General features: G+C 58.1%; 2 protein-coding genes across 3 annotated transcripts; both read right to left on the bottom strand.

Annotated features, from left to right (window-relative positions):
- Positions 1–32: 32 nt before the first annotated feature.
- Positions 33–1,557, bottom strand: SNAPIN (SNAP associated protein). The gene is made up of 4 exons (XM_065660432.1): positions 1,403–1,557; positions 1,111–1,157; positions 431–549; positions 33–331 (listed from the first exon to the last, which is right to left on the bottom strand). The coding sequence occupies exons 1-4, from the start codon at positions 1,516–1,518 to the stop codon at positions 227–229; spliced, it is 387 nt and encodes a 128-aa protein (XP_065516504.1). The 5' UTR covers positions 1,519–1,557; the 3' UTR covers positions 33–226.
- A 4,227-nt stretch (positions 1,558–5,784) lies between these two features.
- On the bottom strand, positions 5,785–13,630 carry CHTOP (chromatin target of PRMT1). 2 transcript variants are annotated; one of them, XM_065660091.1, is made up of 6 exons: positions 13,457–13,630; positions 12,288–12,369; positions 10,672–10,825; positions 7,682–7,865; positions 7,422–7,559; positions 5,785–6,586 (listed from the first exon to the last, which is right to left on the bottom strand). In XM_065660091.1, exons 2-6 carry the CDS (start codon positions 12,350–12,352, stop codon positions 6,384–6,386), a joined length of 744 nt encoding a protein of 247 aa, XP_065516163.1. In that variant the 5' UTR covers positions 12,353–12,369; positions 13,457–13,630; the 3' UTR covers positions 5,785–6,383. The 2 variants fall into 2 exon arrangements, with proteins under 2 accessions (XP_065516163.1, XP_065516165.1); XM_065660093.1 differs by having other exon boundaries at positions 7,682–7,868; positions 13,457–13,628.
- Between the last annotated feature and the right edge of the window lie 130 nt (positions 13,631–13,760).

The raw sequence follows: 13,760 nt of genomic DNA, 5'->3' as shown, positions 1-13,760 counted from the left end.
CACACGACGGGAAAGGGGCCGGGACGCAGCTGTCAGCCCATCAGCACCTTTATTACAGCACCTCCAGCTCTGCCCGGCCAGCGGAGGCTCTCTCCTGCTCCTCACCCTGGAGGCCATCCCCGTGCCACAACCAAAGCAGGGCGGGGGGGATCCCTGCTCCCCTCCTGCCCCATTCCCATCCTTGTCCTTTTGGGGCTCCCCAGCTCCTGGGGCTCTGGGCACGGCCTCACTTGCCCGGCAGCCCCTGGGGGTAGGCCCCGGCCGCCTCCAGCAGCGCTCTCCTCCGCACCGTCTCCTTGGCCACGCTGTGGTTGAGCCTCCGCAGCCGCTCCTGTGCCGGGAGAGGAGCAGCAGCGGCAGCCATCAGGATGGAGGGGATTGGAACCCCCGGTTGCTCCCCATTCCCCCCCATTGGGATGCCTGGGCTGACCTGCGCGTTCTGCAGGATGTTGTTGACCAGCACCACCCTGCGCCGGGCGTTCAGCAGCTTCTTCACGTAGGGGTCGAGGTCCAGGGCCACCTTCTGGTCCTCATTGATGCGGCAGAGCTCTGGGGAGAAGGGGGCAGAGGGTGGGAGGGGGGCCCCCATATCCTGGAGGTGATGCCACAATGTCTTGGAAGAGCCCCCCTGTATCTCGGAGGTGCCCCCTGTGTATTCGAGGTGATCCCCCCATGTCTTGGAGGTGCCCCCCATGTATTCAAGGTGATCCCCCCATGTCTCGGAGGAGCCCCCCATGTATTCAAGGTGATCCCCCCATGTCTCGGAGGTGCCCCCCATGTATTCGAGGTGATCCCCCCCCATGTCTTGGAGGTGATGCCCATGTCTTTGAGGTGATCCCCCCATGTCTCAGAGGAGCCCCCCACATCTTGGAGGTGATGCCCCCCATGTCCTGGAGGTGCCCCCCAATGTCTTCAAGGTGGTCCCCCCATGTCTCACAGGTGCCCCCCATGTCTCGGAGGTGCCCCCCATGTATTCGAGGTGATTCCCCCCCGCCATGTCTCAGAGGAGCCCCCCACATCTTGGAGGTGGTGCCCCCCAATGTCTCCAAGGTGATGCCCATGTCTTCAAGGTGATCCCCCCATGCCTCGGAGGTGCCCCCCCCGTCTCACCCGTGGCCAGGCTGTCGATGTGCTCCCGCAGCTCCACCTGGCTCTCCCTGCGGAGGGGGACAGCTCCATGCCCCACGGCCCGGACACCCCAAACCCATCCCTGCTCCCTCCCTCCCCGGGGACCCAGCGCCCCATTAACCCCGCTCCAGCTCCGTGCCCACCCCAAACGCCCCCCGGGACCCCAACCCCCATCTCCCCACGCAGCGGCCCCGAGCTCCCCTCAGGCCCCGAGCTCCCCTCAGGCCCCGTCCGCCCCTCGGGCTCCGCCGGCCCCGCTGCCCCGCTGCCGGACCTGACGGCATGGACGTGCCCATCGAGCTGCCGCACCGCCGGGCGCAGGAACTGCAGCAGCCCCTCCGCGAACAGCTCCCGAGCCGCGGGGCCGCTGCTGCTGCTCGCCGCCATCATGGCCGGGGAATGGCGTCCCCTCAGCGGTGGGCGGAAAAAGCCGCTTCCGCGGGGCATGATGGGAAATGTAGTCCAAAGGGGGGGAGAAAAAAAAAGGCGGGTCTTGTGCGCGCGCAGGGGATGATGGGAAATGTAGTCCAGAAGGGGGTAAGGGAAGAGGGTTCTGGGTTGAGCCGCGGTGCATGCTGGGAAATGTAGTCCAAAAAAAGGTAAAGGAGGCAGGGTCTGGTTGGAGCCGCCGGGCATGCTGGGAAATGTAGTCCGCAAGGGCCATAGGGAAGCGGATTGGTCCGCGACGCAAGGGATGCTGGGTAATGTAGTCCGGAGAGGACAACGGAGATTGAGTTTGGTCCGTGCCGTGGGGGATGCTGGGAAATGTAGTCCGACTGGGGGGAAAAGAAGCGGGTTCTGCGTGGAGCAGCGGTGCATGCTGGGAAATGCAGTCCGGAAGGGGGTCGCGGAATGACATTTGGTTGTGAGCGGGGTATGCTGGGAAATGTCCGCAAGGGCGGGTTGGGGAAGCGGATTGGTCCGCGGCGCAGGGGATGCTGGGAAACGTAGTCCGGAGTGGACAGCGAATGGTTCATGCCGCGGGGGATGCTGGGAAATGTAGTCCACAACAGAGCCCGTCGGCAAAAAACGCGTTCGCGCAGTAACGGCGGCGGCGCTGGCGGCGTTTTGGGTTTTTTTTTAATCGTTTTTTTTTTTTTTTTGTCGTTTTCGGGTTTTTTTATCGTTTTGGGGTTTTTTTATCGTTTTCGGCCGGTTTACACTCAAAGCTCAGCGCGGGGGCCCGGCCGCGGCGGGGGGGAAGGGGGGGTCACGGCGTGGAGGTCCCGGTCCAGCAGCTGCAGAGCGCGGGGCAGCAGCACCTGGGCCCAGCCTGGGCTGAGCAACACCTGAGGGATCCCCTAACATGGACACGGGGCTCCCCCCGTCCCCTAACATGGACACGGGGCTCCCCCCATCCCCTAACATGGACACGGGGCTCCCCCATCCCCTAACATGGACATGGGGCTCCCTCCATCCCTTAACGTGGACACGGGGCTCCCCCATTGCCCAGGACCCCTTTAACGCAGGCAGGGGGGTCCCTGGGGTCCCGGCCCCCCCCGTCCCCCTTGATGTACGCCTCGGGGTAGGTCTGGGGCACGGCGCTGCCCGGGCCCCCCACTCCGGGTCCGGGTAAAGGCTCTGCAGGAAGACTGCGTGGTGGCCCCGGCCCCACAGCCGCACCGGCAGAGCCCCTCTAGCCCCACATAGCCCTTGTAGCCCCGCATGGCCCCTATAGCCCCACATAGCCCTTATAGCCCCACATGGCCCCATTTGCCCCCTACATCCCCCCCACCAGCTCCCTATAACCCCCCCCACCCCCATATATCCCCCACTCTGAGGGCTGAGGGGGAAGTGTCATCAGGCACGTGGGTCCCCCCCCAGCTCAGGAAGGGCTGGAGGGGGTCTGGGGTCATGGGGCAGACCAAAACCTGGGTCCCCCCTGCTTGAGGGGGGGCCTTGAGGTACCCCAATACCCAGGTTCCCCAAGCTTGGGGAGCTCTTGCACTGGGTACCATGGGGTACCTGGTAAAGGAGGGTCATGGGGGATCATGGGGCACCCCAAAACCTGGGTCTCCCCATCTCAAGAAGGGCTGGGGGGGGCTTGGGGCACCCCAGTTCCCAAGCTTGGGGAGGGCTTGCATTGGGTATCATGGGGTACCTGGGCCTCCCCCCCCCCCCATCAAAAGGAGGGCTTGGGGGATCATGGGGCACCCCAAAACCTGGGTCCCCTCAGCTTGGGATATCCCAATACCCAGGTTCCCAAGCAAGGGGATGTCTTGCATTGGGTACCATGGGGTACCTGGTAAAGGAGGGCTTGGGGGAACAGGGGGCACCCCGAAACCTGGGTCCCCCCAACTTGGGGTACCCCAATACCCAGGCTCCCCAAGCTTGGGGAGCGCTTGCATTGGGTACCATTGGGTGTCCTCGCAAGGGAAGGGCTGTGGGGTCTCCAGGTCCCCCAACCCCAGGTCTCCATGAGCACAGTGATGGGTGCACGGGGTCAATCAGGGTGTCCGGGGCGGGGGGGGGTTACTGGCAGCCAGCCATCCAGGGAGCTCCGGATGCTGCCGGGGGGGGCACCGCGTGGAGCTCGTCCTTCCTCACCTTCAGCTTCCTCCCCAGGCTCTTGCCGGCGCGACGGGCGAAGGCCTGGGTGGCAGAGCAGGCGCTGCGCGGTGCCGGTGTGCGCGCAGAGGGACGGGAGGGATGCGCTCCGAGGGGGGACCAGCTCCCGCGTTCCGTGGGCCCTGTGTGGGGTTGGAAGCAGCACAAGGGTTACGGTGACGCCGGGACACGCGGCAGAGCTGGGTTATGGCGTCGATGCCAAGGGTTAACGGGGGTTAGGGTTAAGCTCCTTGCTTCGCAATGTGACTGCTTACTGGTGGTTGCTCAACACCGATCGCGCTTGCTGGAACGGGGTGGGAGCACCAAGGCTATTGCTAGGAGAAGGAAGAGGAATTCCCGTTCTCTGGACCCTAAACGGGCTGAGATCAGCTCTGCAGGTTGGACAGTGACTGGATCCCCAGGGAACTGGAGATGAAGAGGGAAGACGCGCCTACATCATCTCGAGACCCTCGCCCACGACCACCAGGAGACACTGCACAAGCAAGGACCTTTCACTGCATTATAATATGAATAGGTAAATATGAATATGTATAGGTGTGTCGTGTAACCTCATGAATATGTAATAGAGGATAAACCTGAAAGAGAACAACGCTGAGGTGCGCATGCCTTTGGAGGAGCGATCCCGCATGCGTCTCAGCGCTGAATAAAGCAAACCCACTCCACAACTTCGATGGGCTGGGGAGCCTACCTGGGTATCAGCCGGGTCACAGCCAGGCACGGGGACCAGACTAAACAGGGTCCTTAACCCCTCGCTCACTGCCCTTCCCTGCTGTGCTGTGAGGGGCCCCGTGAGCATCACCCCAACCCTGGCCATGGTTGGTGCCGCTGCAGCCGGGTCCTGCTCCTGGGTCAGTGCCCCAAGGCCTTGCAGCAGCCTTGGGGCGGTGGCAGACACAGCAGTTGGCAGTGCTGGCTTAGCCGAAGGACAGGAGGCAGCGCTGCCAGCACCCTGCCTGCTCCCCATCGGCACAGGGCCACGGCCACCCCTGGCTTGAGGCACCCCACATGCTGTCGGCCATGGGGACACTGCCTCAAGGCTCAGTTTTGAGGCGCTGGCACAGGGTGCCCAGAGAAGCTGTGGCTGCCCCATCCCTGGCAGTGCTCAAGGCCAGGTTGGACACCGGGGCTTGGAGCAAGCTGCTCCGGTGGAAAGGGTCCCTGACCATGGAGCTGGATGAGCTCCAAGCTCCTTCCAACCCAACCCAGGCTGGGGTCCAGCTCCCCCCCCAGTGATGCGACAGCAGTCACATCATTCCCACTGGAAAAACACCCGGTAGCCATACCCATGGCCAAGCTCCAGAGCCAGCCTTATCCCCTCTGCATGGACGGGGTCCCAGCTCCATCTCCTCAGCCCCAGGGCTGCCCAGTTTGCTCCCAAATGATCCCAAGGGCAGGGACAAACAAGACTGATGGGTGCTGGGTGGGAGCTTGGCTCCTGCCAGACCTCCTGCTCCCAGGGACAGGGGATGCTCCCCATGCTTGAAGCTTAGGCTCATGGGGAGAGGATGATGGGGCAGGAGGGATGCTCATGGGCCATCCTGCCACATCCTAACTCCAGGGGCTGGTGGAGCCGGGGTTTTCCTTGGTTTTGGGACTATGGGATGGGGTCGATGGGAAAGGGGACAGGAACAGGGACCTCCTACTCACCGCCTCCAGCCGGCTCTGCTCACCTGGGGCCCGGCTCCCGCTGCATCTTCTCTGGCTGCCTGTAGCCCTGCCTGCAGTCCTGCCCCCTCCCCTGCCTGTTCCTGCTTCCTGGTACCCCCTGCTCCAGGCCCAACAATCCCCATTTCCAGGGAAAACAAGCAGCAGAGTCCGCAACCGCTTTGATAACGACTTCTCCTTTGTTAACAAGAAACCAGAACTACAAGATTCCATGGAAACTGGACCGGTTCACATTATGGCTGAATCCAACGGGGCGCAGACCCCAGCCTGCACAGGCACAAAGGGGCACTTGGGGGGAGGTTATACCACAAGGGATGAACGTTGGACCCTGTTGTTTTAGAGGCCCAACTCCATTTCACCCTCCCCGCTGTCATTTGAACTTCCTGCTTCCAATTCCTTTCACCAGATATGGAAACCACCGGCTCCAACACAACCAAAAGAAGCCAAACTTTAATCTAAAAACCATAGTAAAACCCAACTAAAGGAAGTCTGCAACCTGGGCAGTGCCCTGCCCGCAACGCTGGCTACCGACAACGGGAGGAAACGGTGGTGTGAGGCAAAGCCTAGCGTGAGGCAAACCCTGGCGTGGGGAGCGCCACAAGGAAACCGGCCCCGAGGGTTCGTCCTCCTGGGAAGGGGGTTTTGTGGCTTCAAGACGGGGTCGAATTGAGCCCTGGGTGTAAGCTCGGCCCTGGGGTGGCGTTTGGGGATGGGGGCGATCCCAAAATGCCACCACGGAGCTTAAAAGAGGCACGGAACCACGGGATCGTGTCACCAGCACCAATGTCAGCGGGTTCACGTTCATGTTGGGGGGCAGGGGGGAGAGGAGAAATAAAGATATAAAAACAATCCCAAAGGAAGAGGTTTCATACAACAGAGAGTATCAAAACGTGAAAGGAAGACACTAAAGCCCGGGCTGCTCCCTACGCCGGCGGCTCCTCCCGGCGGGAATCAGGTTTTTTCCATGTTTAGCTTTCCGGGCACCACACACCAACTTCCACAAGGTCTCTGGGAAAGGCCCTTCAGTCGTTGGACTCGGGGTCTGTCTGAGCCATGTAAGCATCCAGCTCGGCGTCCAGGTGTCCTTTCGTTTTAGACATGTAGGCATCCAACTGGTTATCCAGCTGCTCCTTGGTCAGCGCCGGCCGCGCCGATCCTCTGCCTCGGCCCCGGCCTCTGCCACGGCCTCCGAAGCCGCCCCGGCCTCGGCCGGCCATACCACGACCTTGGGGGGGGACAAGAGGATGGTTACACCCAGCACGGGCTTTGGGAATCCAGGTGCCTGATCCCAGCTCCAGCACCCACCCCCCTGCTGAGATTCCCGGGATTCCACACGCCTCTGGTTCAGGCCGAAGCTTTTGATGGCCAAGGAGCAACAGCATCACCCCTTATAAGCCCGTTTTGCCATGGAATCCCGAGGCTTTCAGCCTAACTCAGGAGCCCAAATGTGTCAGGCTGAAGTTGTGGAGGGATCAGCAGCTTCCTGGTAACTGCTCCCACAAACACGGAGCCAATCCCACAGGATCGTGAGAGCACACCTGGCTGCTGCTCTACCCAAACAGCTGTCTGAAACATGAGCCACCATCCAGCACAGCTGCCTCCTCATTTCCTCCTGCTTCACCCTTCCCTGTGGTGAAGAGAGTTCATTTATCCAAATGGATTCAGTTCCAGAGGCTGAATTGGAGTTTATTTGGCAGGGTTACGACTTTCTCCTCTGCTCACTTCCCCCTGACTGATGGGTTTAGGAGCCTCTCGGTCTACACAGGCCCTGCATCACATCCCTCAGCATGAGGAGACGGAGCAGTCTCCCTCAATAGGGGTACCTGCTGCCTCCCCACCGTTCCAAGCCATGGGTACAACTTCAGCAGCCATGTCCAGAGCCCTTCACGGGCACTGGCCCAGTCAGGGAGCTCCACTGGGTGTTTTGGGAATTAAAGCCTTCATTTAGCTCTATGCCATGCATGGATTCAGAGGGGTTTGGGGCTGCACCACTCGTGTTCTAGGCCTTAAGCAGAAGGAATTACAGCTCCCTGGGTGTTATTACGCTTGCGAGCACCAACCTCTGCCTCCGAGTCCTCCACGGCCCATCGCGCCTCGGCCCAGACCTCCTCTTCCAGGGCCACCACGGCCTCGAAGGCCACCTCTCCTCAGGCCCATCCTGGGGGATATCCCTCGTCCTCCACGCAGCAGGCTCTGACCTTTGAGAGAGGGAATTCCAATGGGAAAGCGATCAGTTTTCCGACAGAATCAGAGTCACGCTGTCAAGAACATCACTGGTGACAGCCCAGCAGCTCCAGTGCCACACGGATTGGGATCTGACCTCGGAGTGGGATCCCTCCTCGCAGCAGAGCTCTGGCTCCCCGGCCTCCACGCATGGCTCCCCGCGGCAAACCCCTCTGCCCCATGGACAATCCTCTTCCCCCCATGGCTCCACGAGCGAGGGGCCCCGCTGGTCGGCCTAACCGGGCCTGGATGTTGCTTTTCCCGAGGCGTTGCTTCAAGCTCTTCTGGAAGAAAAGACGTGTAAGAAAGGGGAAAAAAGTCATGCAGCAATCGTGGACTTGCCCCACAACCAGCACAGTTGCCACCCATCAACACAACAGGGGCGTTGCTCTGGTGTATCTTACTCTAAGGAAACCAAAGGGCTACCAGCTCGCTGCAGTATATAATCAAGCTTCAAAGGCAGACAGGCTGGTCTGGGAGGGAGAACTGGTGCAGGGCAGAGAGCAAAGCCCTGTGTGTGTCCAGAGACAAGGAAGCACTTTACTCTCTGCTTTCAGCAGTGCTGCTCAGGCCAAAGCCAAGCAGATCCTTCATCCTGAAGGCAGCCCAATGATCCCTTCTGCTGGGATAGTCCAAGCAGATCCCTGCTGCACAAACCCAGCCTCCCTCCACGGAGGGAGTGACATCTGTGAGCCACGCACCATGGATAGCATTCCCTAACCCCATCCTGTTTCCATACAAAGCTAGGAAAAGCATCCACTTTTCCGTTTATACAAGAAGCAAACTATACTGAAGAGATTTACCCTCACCAGAGCAGCAGCAGAACAGTCATCACTGGGTGTTTGGCTTTTGAAGTGGGTTCTTCACCAGAATCCATTCCCCAGAGCTCCTGCTCCCAAATGCTCACACAGAAGGGCTGCAGACATGGCTCAACTCCTCACCAAGGTGGGCTTTACATCCCAGCTTAGGCAGTTTACATCCCAGTTTAGGTAAGTCATATTCCCAACAGCCTAAACCAGGGGCCTCCTCTCTCCTGTGCCCAGCCTCACCAGCAGGAAGGAAAGAGAAAGCATGTGTATGATCCACATCCAACGACTCCTTGATGTCACTTACCACCCGAGTTTAAAGTTAAACTGCTGGACCTGGGGCTGAAACAGGCCCAAGAGGGTTGGCCCTTCTGCTCTGCCCCAGAGCACCTTGGTCTGCTCCAGCTACTAAGCAAAGGCATGTTCAGAACCAGTCAGTATAAATGGGGTTGCATTAAAGACAGAACACAGGAGGTTTATTTAAGCACTCGTGCACTCGGCTGCAAACCACAAACCCAGGAATCGCACACAAACTGCTCCACAGGAGCTCGCAATGGTCCCTTCGGAGAGGAGCTACATCCCAAAGGATCACGAATGCTCCTGGTGACAGCCTGCACTTGGGAAAATCCAATCGCCTCCCAGAGCCCAACTTCAAAGAGCAACACAACAGAATCCAGGTTCCCAAATCCCCCCATGGCCTTCCCTTTATCTGCAGAAATCCATGGAAGCACATCTATGCTGAACACAGAAACCAAAGGGGTTTAGGAGTCAAATGGGTTTAGGAGCTAAGCCAGAAGTTCAGTTCTTCCCTGCTCCTTTGCAGCACTTCAGCACTAAGCTCACCCTTTAAATCCAGTTTCACTTATCACTTGTGGAAATCCTTAAGCTTTCCAAACATCCTGAAGCCATTTCCAGAGCTGCTGTTTCCAGGCTCTGTGAGGCCGCCTGCCACCACAGCCTAACAACAGGAGCCTCAAGAGATCTTAAACAGCAGCTGCATTCCTCTTTATCAGAGCGAGCCCTGAATGTGGCAGGTTGAAGAATTCCAGCTATGTGGGGAGGCAGCTCAGCCGAGACATTGCCAGGGAGACATTTCCAAGGCTTCCTCCTCATGTGGGAGAGAATGTACAGAATTACATGGAACTAATGGTGCAGTCAAGTCATGCGATGCTGCTGCTTGAGCTCGCTGCAGAGCTCAGGCCCTACCCCACAGGCTTCCATTTCATAGGATCCCAGACTGGTCTGGGTTAAAGGGAGCTTAAAGCTCTTCCAGTCCCATCCAGCCTGGCCTTGAACACTGCCAGGGATGGGGCAGCCACAGCTTCTCTGGGCACCCTGTGCCAGCGCCTCAGCACCCTCACAGGGAAGAGCTTCTGCCTAAGAGCTCATCTCAGTCTCCCCTCGGGCAGGTTCAAGCCATTCCCCTTGGCCTGTCCCTGCATCCCTTGTCCCAAGCCCCTCTCCAGGTTTCCTGCAGCCCCTTTAGGCACTGGAGCTGCTCTAAGGTCTCCCCTTAAGGAGCCTTCTCCTCTCCAGGCTGCCCCAGCCCAGCTCTCTCAGCCTGGCTCCAGAGCAGAGCTGCTCCAGCCCTCGCCGCATCTCCAACACCCCATATCCTTCAATGCTGCGCCCTACACATCCTCTTTAAGCTTCTCTTACCAGCCACCCCTCCTGCCACTTCTTTCAGTCCAGAGTTAAGGAGAAGCACACTGATTTCAGCAAGGAAATTAAGATCTAACAGATGTGCTCAGGTAGAAAGCAATTGGAGGAACATAATCGGTAGGACTCCTCACTGAAAGGCGAGATGATAAATACTCTTTATCTAAGGAGAATTCAACCCTGTGCCTTAAATCCAAGCCTGCATTCTAGCTTTCAGCCCCACATCAGTTTGTTCCTCTGTTCCTCGCAGCCAGCTGCTATCAAGGGAGTGCACCAGGAGAGGATGGAGCTGGGGATGGGAGCAACCAGCCTCAACTGGCCAGTAAGTACTGGGAATAACCCACAGCAGTTGGAACTGCAGCTGGAGTGTGAGGTGAAGCACTCGCAGATCCAGCAACCCAGCCTGAGAACCACTGCTCTGAAAAAACAGAGAGGAGACATCAACAACCAGCACAAAGCACGCCCAACGTGAACCACGGAGTCACAAAGCGTTACTTATCTAAAGGAAAAAGCGGCATTTCCTGCAAGTCCCTTCCAGGTCTCCCAGTTTGAACATCCAAGGGCATTTTCCCCCCCATCCACGTGCTGGTGCCAGGCATCAGAACCCGTGGCTGTCTCTCACCTGTTTGAGCTTCAAAGCCGCCTGGACAGAAGGTCTGTTCTCCATCTGCTGGGCCAGTCTTCTGTTTCTGGCACTGGCTAGCTGCTGCTGCTGCTGCATGGTAGCCCGAATATTCACTGGCATCGGCTGTTTGTTCTTCAGCATGTTAGTAAAGCTTCAAGGTCGAATAAAACGGGTGTTTAAAGAAAGCTTTTATTACATACATTTATTGGCATTTCATGGTTCTCAAGATTGGATCTCCAGATCCCATGAACCTTACGTAAAGAGTGGTACTTAGGTCACGGCATATGGGATTAGGTATTCCTTGTTTTCCACAAGTGTGCAAGAATTGGAAACTCAGAAATGATGCTGCGTATTAATCGAGAAGTGAGAAAGCTTTAGGTTACTGAGGTTAGAAATGGCAGAAGGAATGACAACAAGCAGTAAGCAGAGATGGTCGTGACAGATGGGAGAGGACATCACAGGAACACAAAAGCAAAGGGAAATCTGACTGCAAAAGCCAAATTCACCCTCGAAGAGGGTTAAAAACTCAAGGCCAAAAGGCACCTTAACAAAAGACATCCCCCGAAGGACAGTCTGGTGGCCTCTGGTGCCCCATAAGAGAAATGCCACCACCCAAGGGTGGCTGCTTAGAGAAACAGTTCACCTGGCAATTTCTTTGGGGCACAAAGGATCTTCTCTTTAGGAGCATACAGGAGCAGCAAGATGGCAGCCTCCTTAGGAGCAGCCCATCTGCATCCCGCTGGGTGCTGGGGCTGTGAAAGGGAACACTTAGAGATGGGAACTGTGGCCTGACCAAACCAAAACGGGCTAACAAGGCTTCCCCTGCTCTGCCCCATATCTTGCCTAGGATAACTGAGCACCAGTTTGGCCTCTCCATCCATCTCCCTGCAGCACTTGCTAGAGCAGGGGCAGCACAAACACGGCTCTATTCCTCCCTGGCTCCATGCTACCAACATAGATAATCCAAGAGTGGTTAGCAGGAAAGTGAAACAGAGCTGCATTGCTGTTAGTGACCACTGCCGAACTGCACGAGCTCAACGGCATGGAAAACCAGAGGAATACTCAACAGAAGAAATAAAGGAATCAAGGCAAGAGAGAGAAAAAGAGATGGAGATGAAGCAAAGCATTTGCCTCTTACAAGGCCCACAACGTTGTTAAAGGGCCTTTGGGCTTGTTCAGCGGCCCGCTGCCTGCCTCTTACAGGCCAGACCACATGCACGTGTGTCTGCCTTGGACAAAGCAGCAAGCCTCCTGCAGCTTGGGTAACATGCTACCGTGCTGCAGCGTCGACTCTATCAATGTAAAACACACGTGGAAGAGAAAAGGGAGGGTGTGAGCTTTTCTCTCTCGGGTTATAACACATCCCACCAGATTTACGTGTCGCAAGGGTTTCCTATTAAACCGCGACGGATCGAACCGCTCCGAAAACACTCGCCCTTTAAACCTCGGGTACCACCTTTGGTGCGGTTTAAGACAGAGGTGCATAGCCATCGGCTTGCTTTAGTGAGGTTAAAAGAGGGCCGAAACCAGGCTGGGTTTTGTGTGGGCCACTGGGCAGTGATAACTAAGGACAACGATTTCTTATGAGCTGAAGCTGCTGTTGGCTTCCTCACCGCTCGTTCAGAGACATCTTGGTGGTGCTCTTGAGCACGACCTTCGGCGCTGACTGTGCAGCCATCTTCAGCTCAAGAGAATCTGCAAGACAGGAGAAGCAGCCTCAGCCACACAGCACCGGGATCGCCCATGGACAGCCCCCCCCCCCCCCCCATTGAAATGACCGCATCCTGGCTGCTTCCAGGGGCAGAATCAGTAACAGGTATTCTATTCATGCATTGTGTAGCATTAAACCCAGGATACAGTGGGCTTCACACCCCCCCAAGTCAAACTAACTCAACCTTACTAAGAAATGGGGCTACTGGCAGGGGCGATGATGCAAAACTCACCCCCCCCCAGCCATCAAACCAGCACCTCAATGCCTTGTTTAGGCCAGGACCCAACGCACTGCCACACTCCCTACGCTCTCAGCCTTGTTTTAAGGCAGACATCACACCCTCAGCAAGAAAACCTCTATATTACCCTAAAACAGTCCCAAATGGCTTAAAAACATTCAGGTTTCACCCTCTCAATGTGCTGACCGCCACTTGGGACAGATACAAACGGTAAGGGGGGGGTAGGACCTAACGCTGCCCTAACGGGGTTCTCCCCCACAGGAGCTGCCCATGAAAGCAGCCCAGGGATCTAACGGGAGCTGTTCCCGATGCTCCAGCCCCGGGGCTTTGGCAGCGAGGAGCCCCCCGAAACAACGGGCTCACAGCAAACGATTTGCACACCGATTTGTCCCGTTTTTACCGATCCCACTCAAATTCAAGGGCCGAAAGCAGCCACCCTCCGAACACCTCCAACAAACCGCTTTCTTTACCGAGTTTTAGCATAGCTCACACAGAAATGGAGCCAGCAGGCAGCCGGAACCCACTTTTTTTAATTAAAAATGGGGTTTAAAAGCATTCCCCCCCCCCCAACAACGCAGAAGCAGGGCCGAAAGGTGAGGCCTGCCCTGGGCCGGCAATGCAGCCCTACAAGCGCAGCCCTGCGTGCACAAAGCCCTGGCAACGGCAACAACAACGGCAACAACAACAACGGCAACAACAACGGCAACAACAACGGCAACAACCGCCATCCAAACGGGCAAGGATCAACCTCCCCCCACCGCCTCAGAACGCCCTGCGGCCTCCCGTTCGGAGCCGGTCCCCGTCCCCCCTCGGGCCGGACCGGCCGCTCTCACCGAAGCCGACGGTCGCCAGGTCCCGGCAGCGGTGGCTGCGGGTGGCGCGGGGCAGACTCAGCGCCCTCCGCCCGCTCCAGCCGTGCTCGAACGGCCGCGACAAAATGGCGGCAGTACCACAGGAACAAATCCCCCCCCCCGCTCCTCTCCCTCCACCGGCCAAAATGGCGGCCGCGGCGGCGCGCAAAGTGAAGGGGCGGAGTCAAGCGCGGCCCTACGGCCTCTGCTATTGGGTGGGCAAATGTGACGTTTGGGTTTCCAGAGCGGCTATTGGTTGATGCCGGGCGGGGGTCCCTCAGGCGGG

Source organism: Lathamus discolor, chromosome 24 (assembly GCF_037157495.1).
Source record: "Lathamus discolor isolate bLatDis1 chromosome 24, bLatDis1.hap1, whole genome shotgun sequence".
Classification (NCBI taxonomy): domain Eukaryota; kingdom Metazoa; phylum Chordata; class Aves; order Psittaciformes; family Psittacidae; genus Lathamus; species Lathamus discolor.
Note: the sequence above shows the minus strand (reverse complement) of the source record. Positions and strands in the feature narration are given on the sequence as shown.

Coding starts and splice junctions, on each gene's coding strand:
- SNAPIN (XM_065660432.1), bottom strand. CDS start 1,518: ATGATGGCGGCGAGCAGCAGCAGCGGCCCCGCGGCTCGGGAGCTGTTC. Junction 550..1,110: donor CATCGACAGCCTGGCCACGG/GTGAGACGGGGG, acceptor CCTTCTCCCCAG/AGCTCTGCCGCATCAATGAG. Junction 332..430: donor ACATCCTGCAGAACGCGCAG/GTCAGCCCAGGC, acceptor CTCCCGGCACAG/GAGCGGCTGCGGAGGCTCAA.
- CHTOP (XM_065660093.1), bottom strand. CDS start 12,352: ATGGCTGCACAGTCAGCGCCGAAGGTCGTGCTCAAGAGCACCACCAAG. Junction 7,869..10,671: donor CGGCTTTGAAGCTCAAACAG/GTGAGAGACAGC, acceptor CTTTTCTTCCAG/AAGAGCTTGAAGCAACGCCT. Junction 6,587..7,421: donor TGGAGGACTCGGAGGCAGAG/GTTGGTGCTCGC, acceptor TCCCCCCCCAAG/GTCGTGGTATGGCCGGCCGA.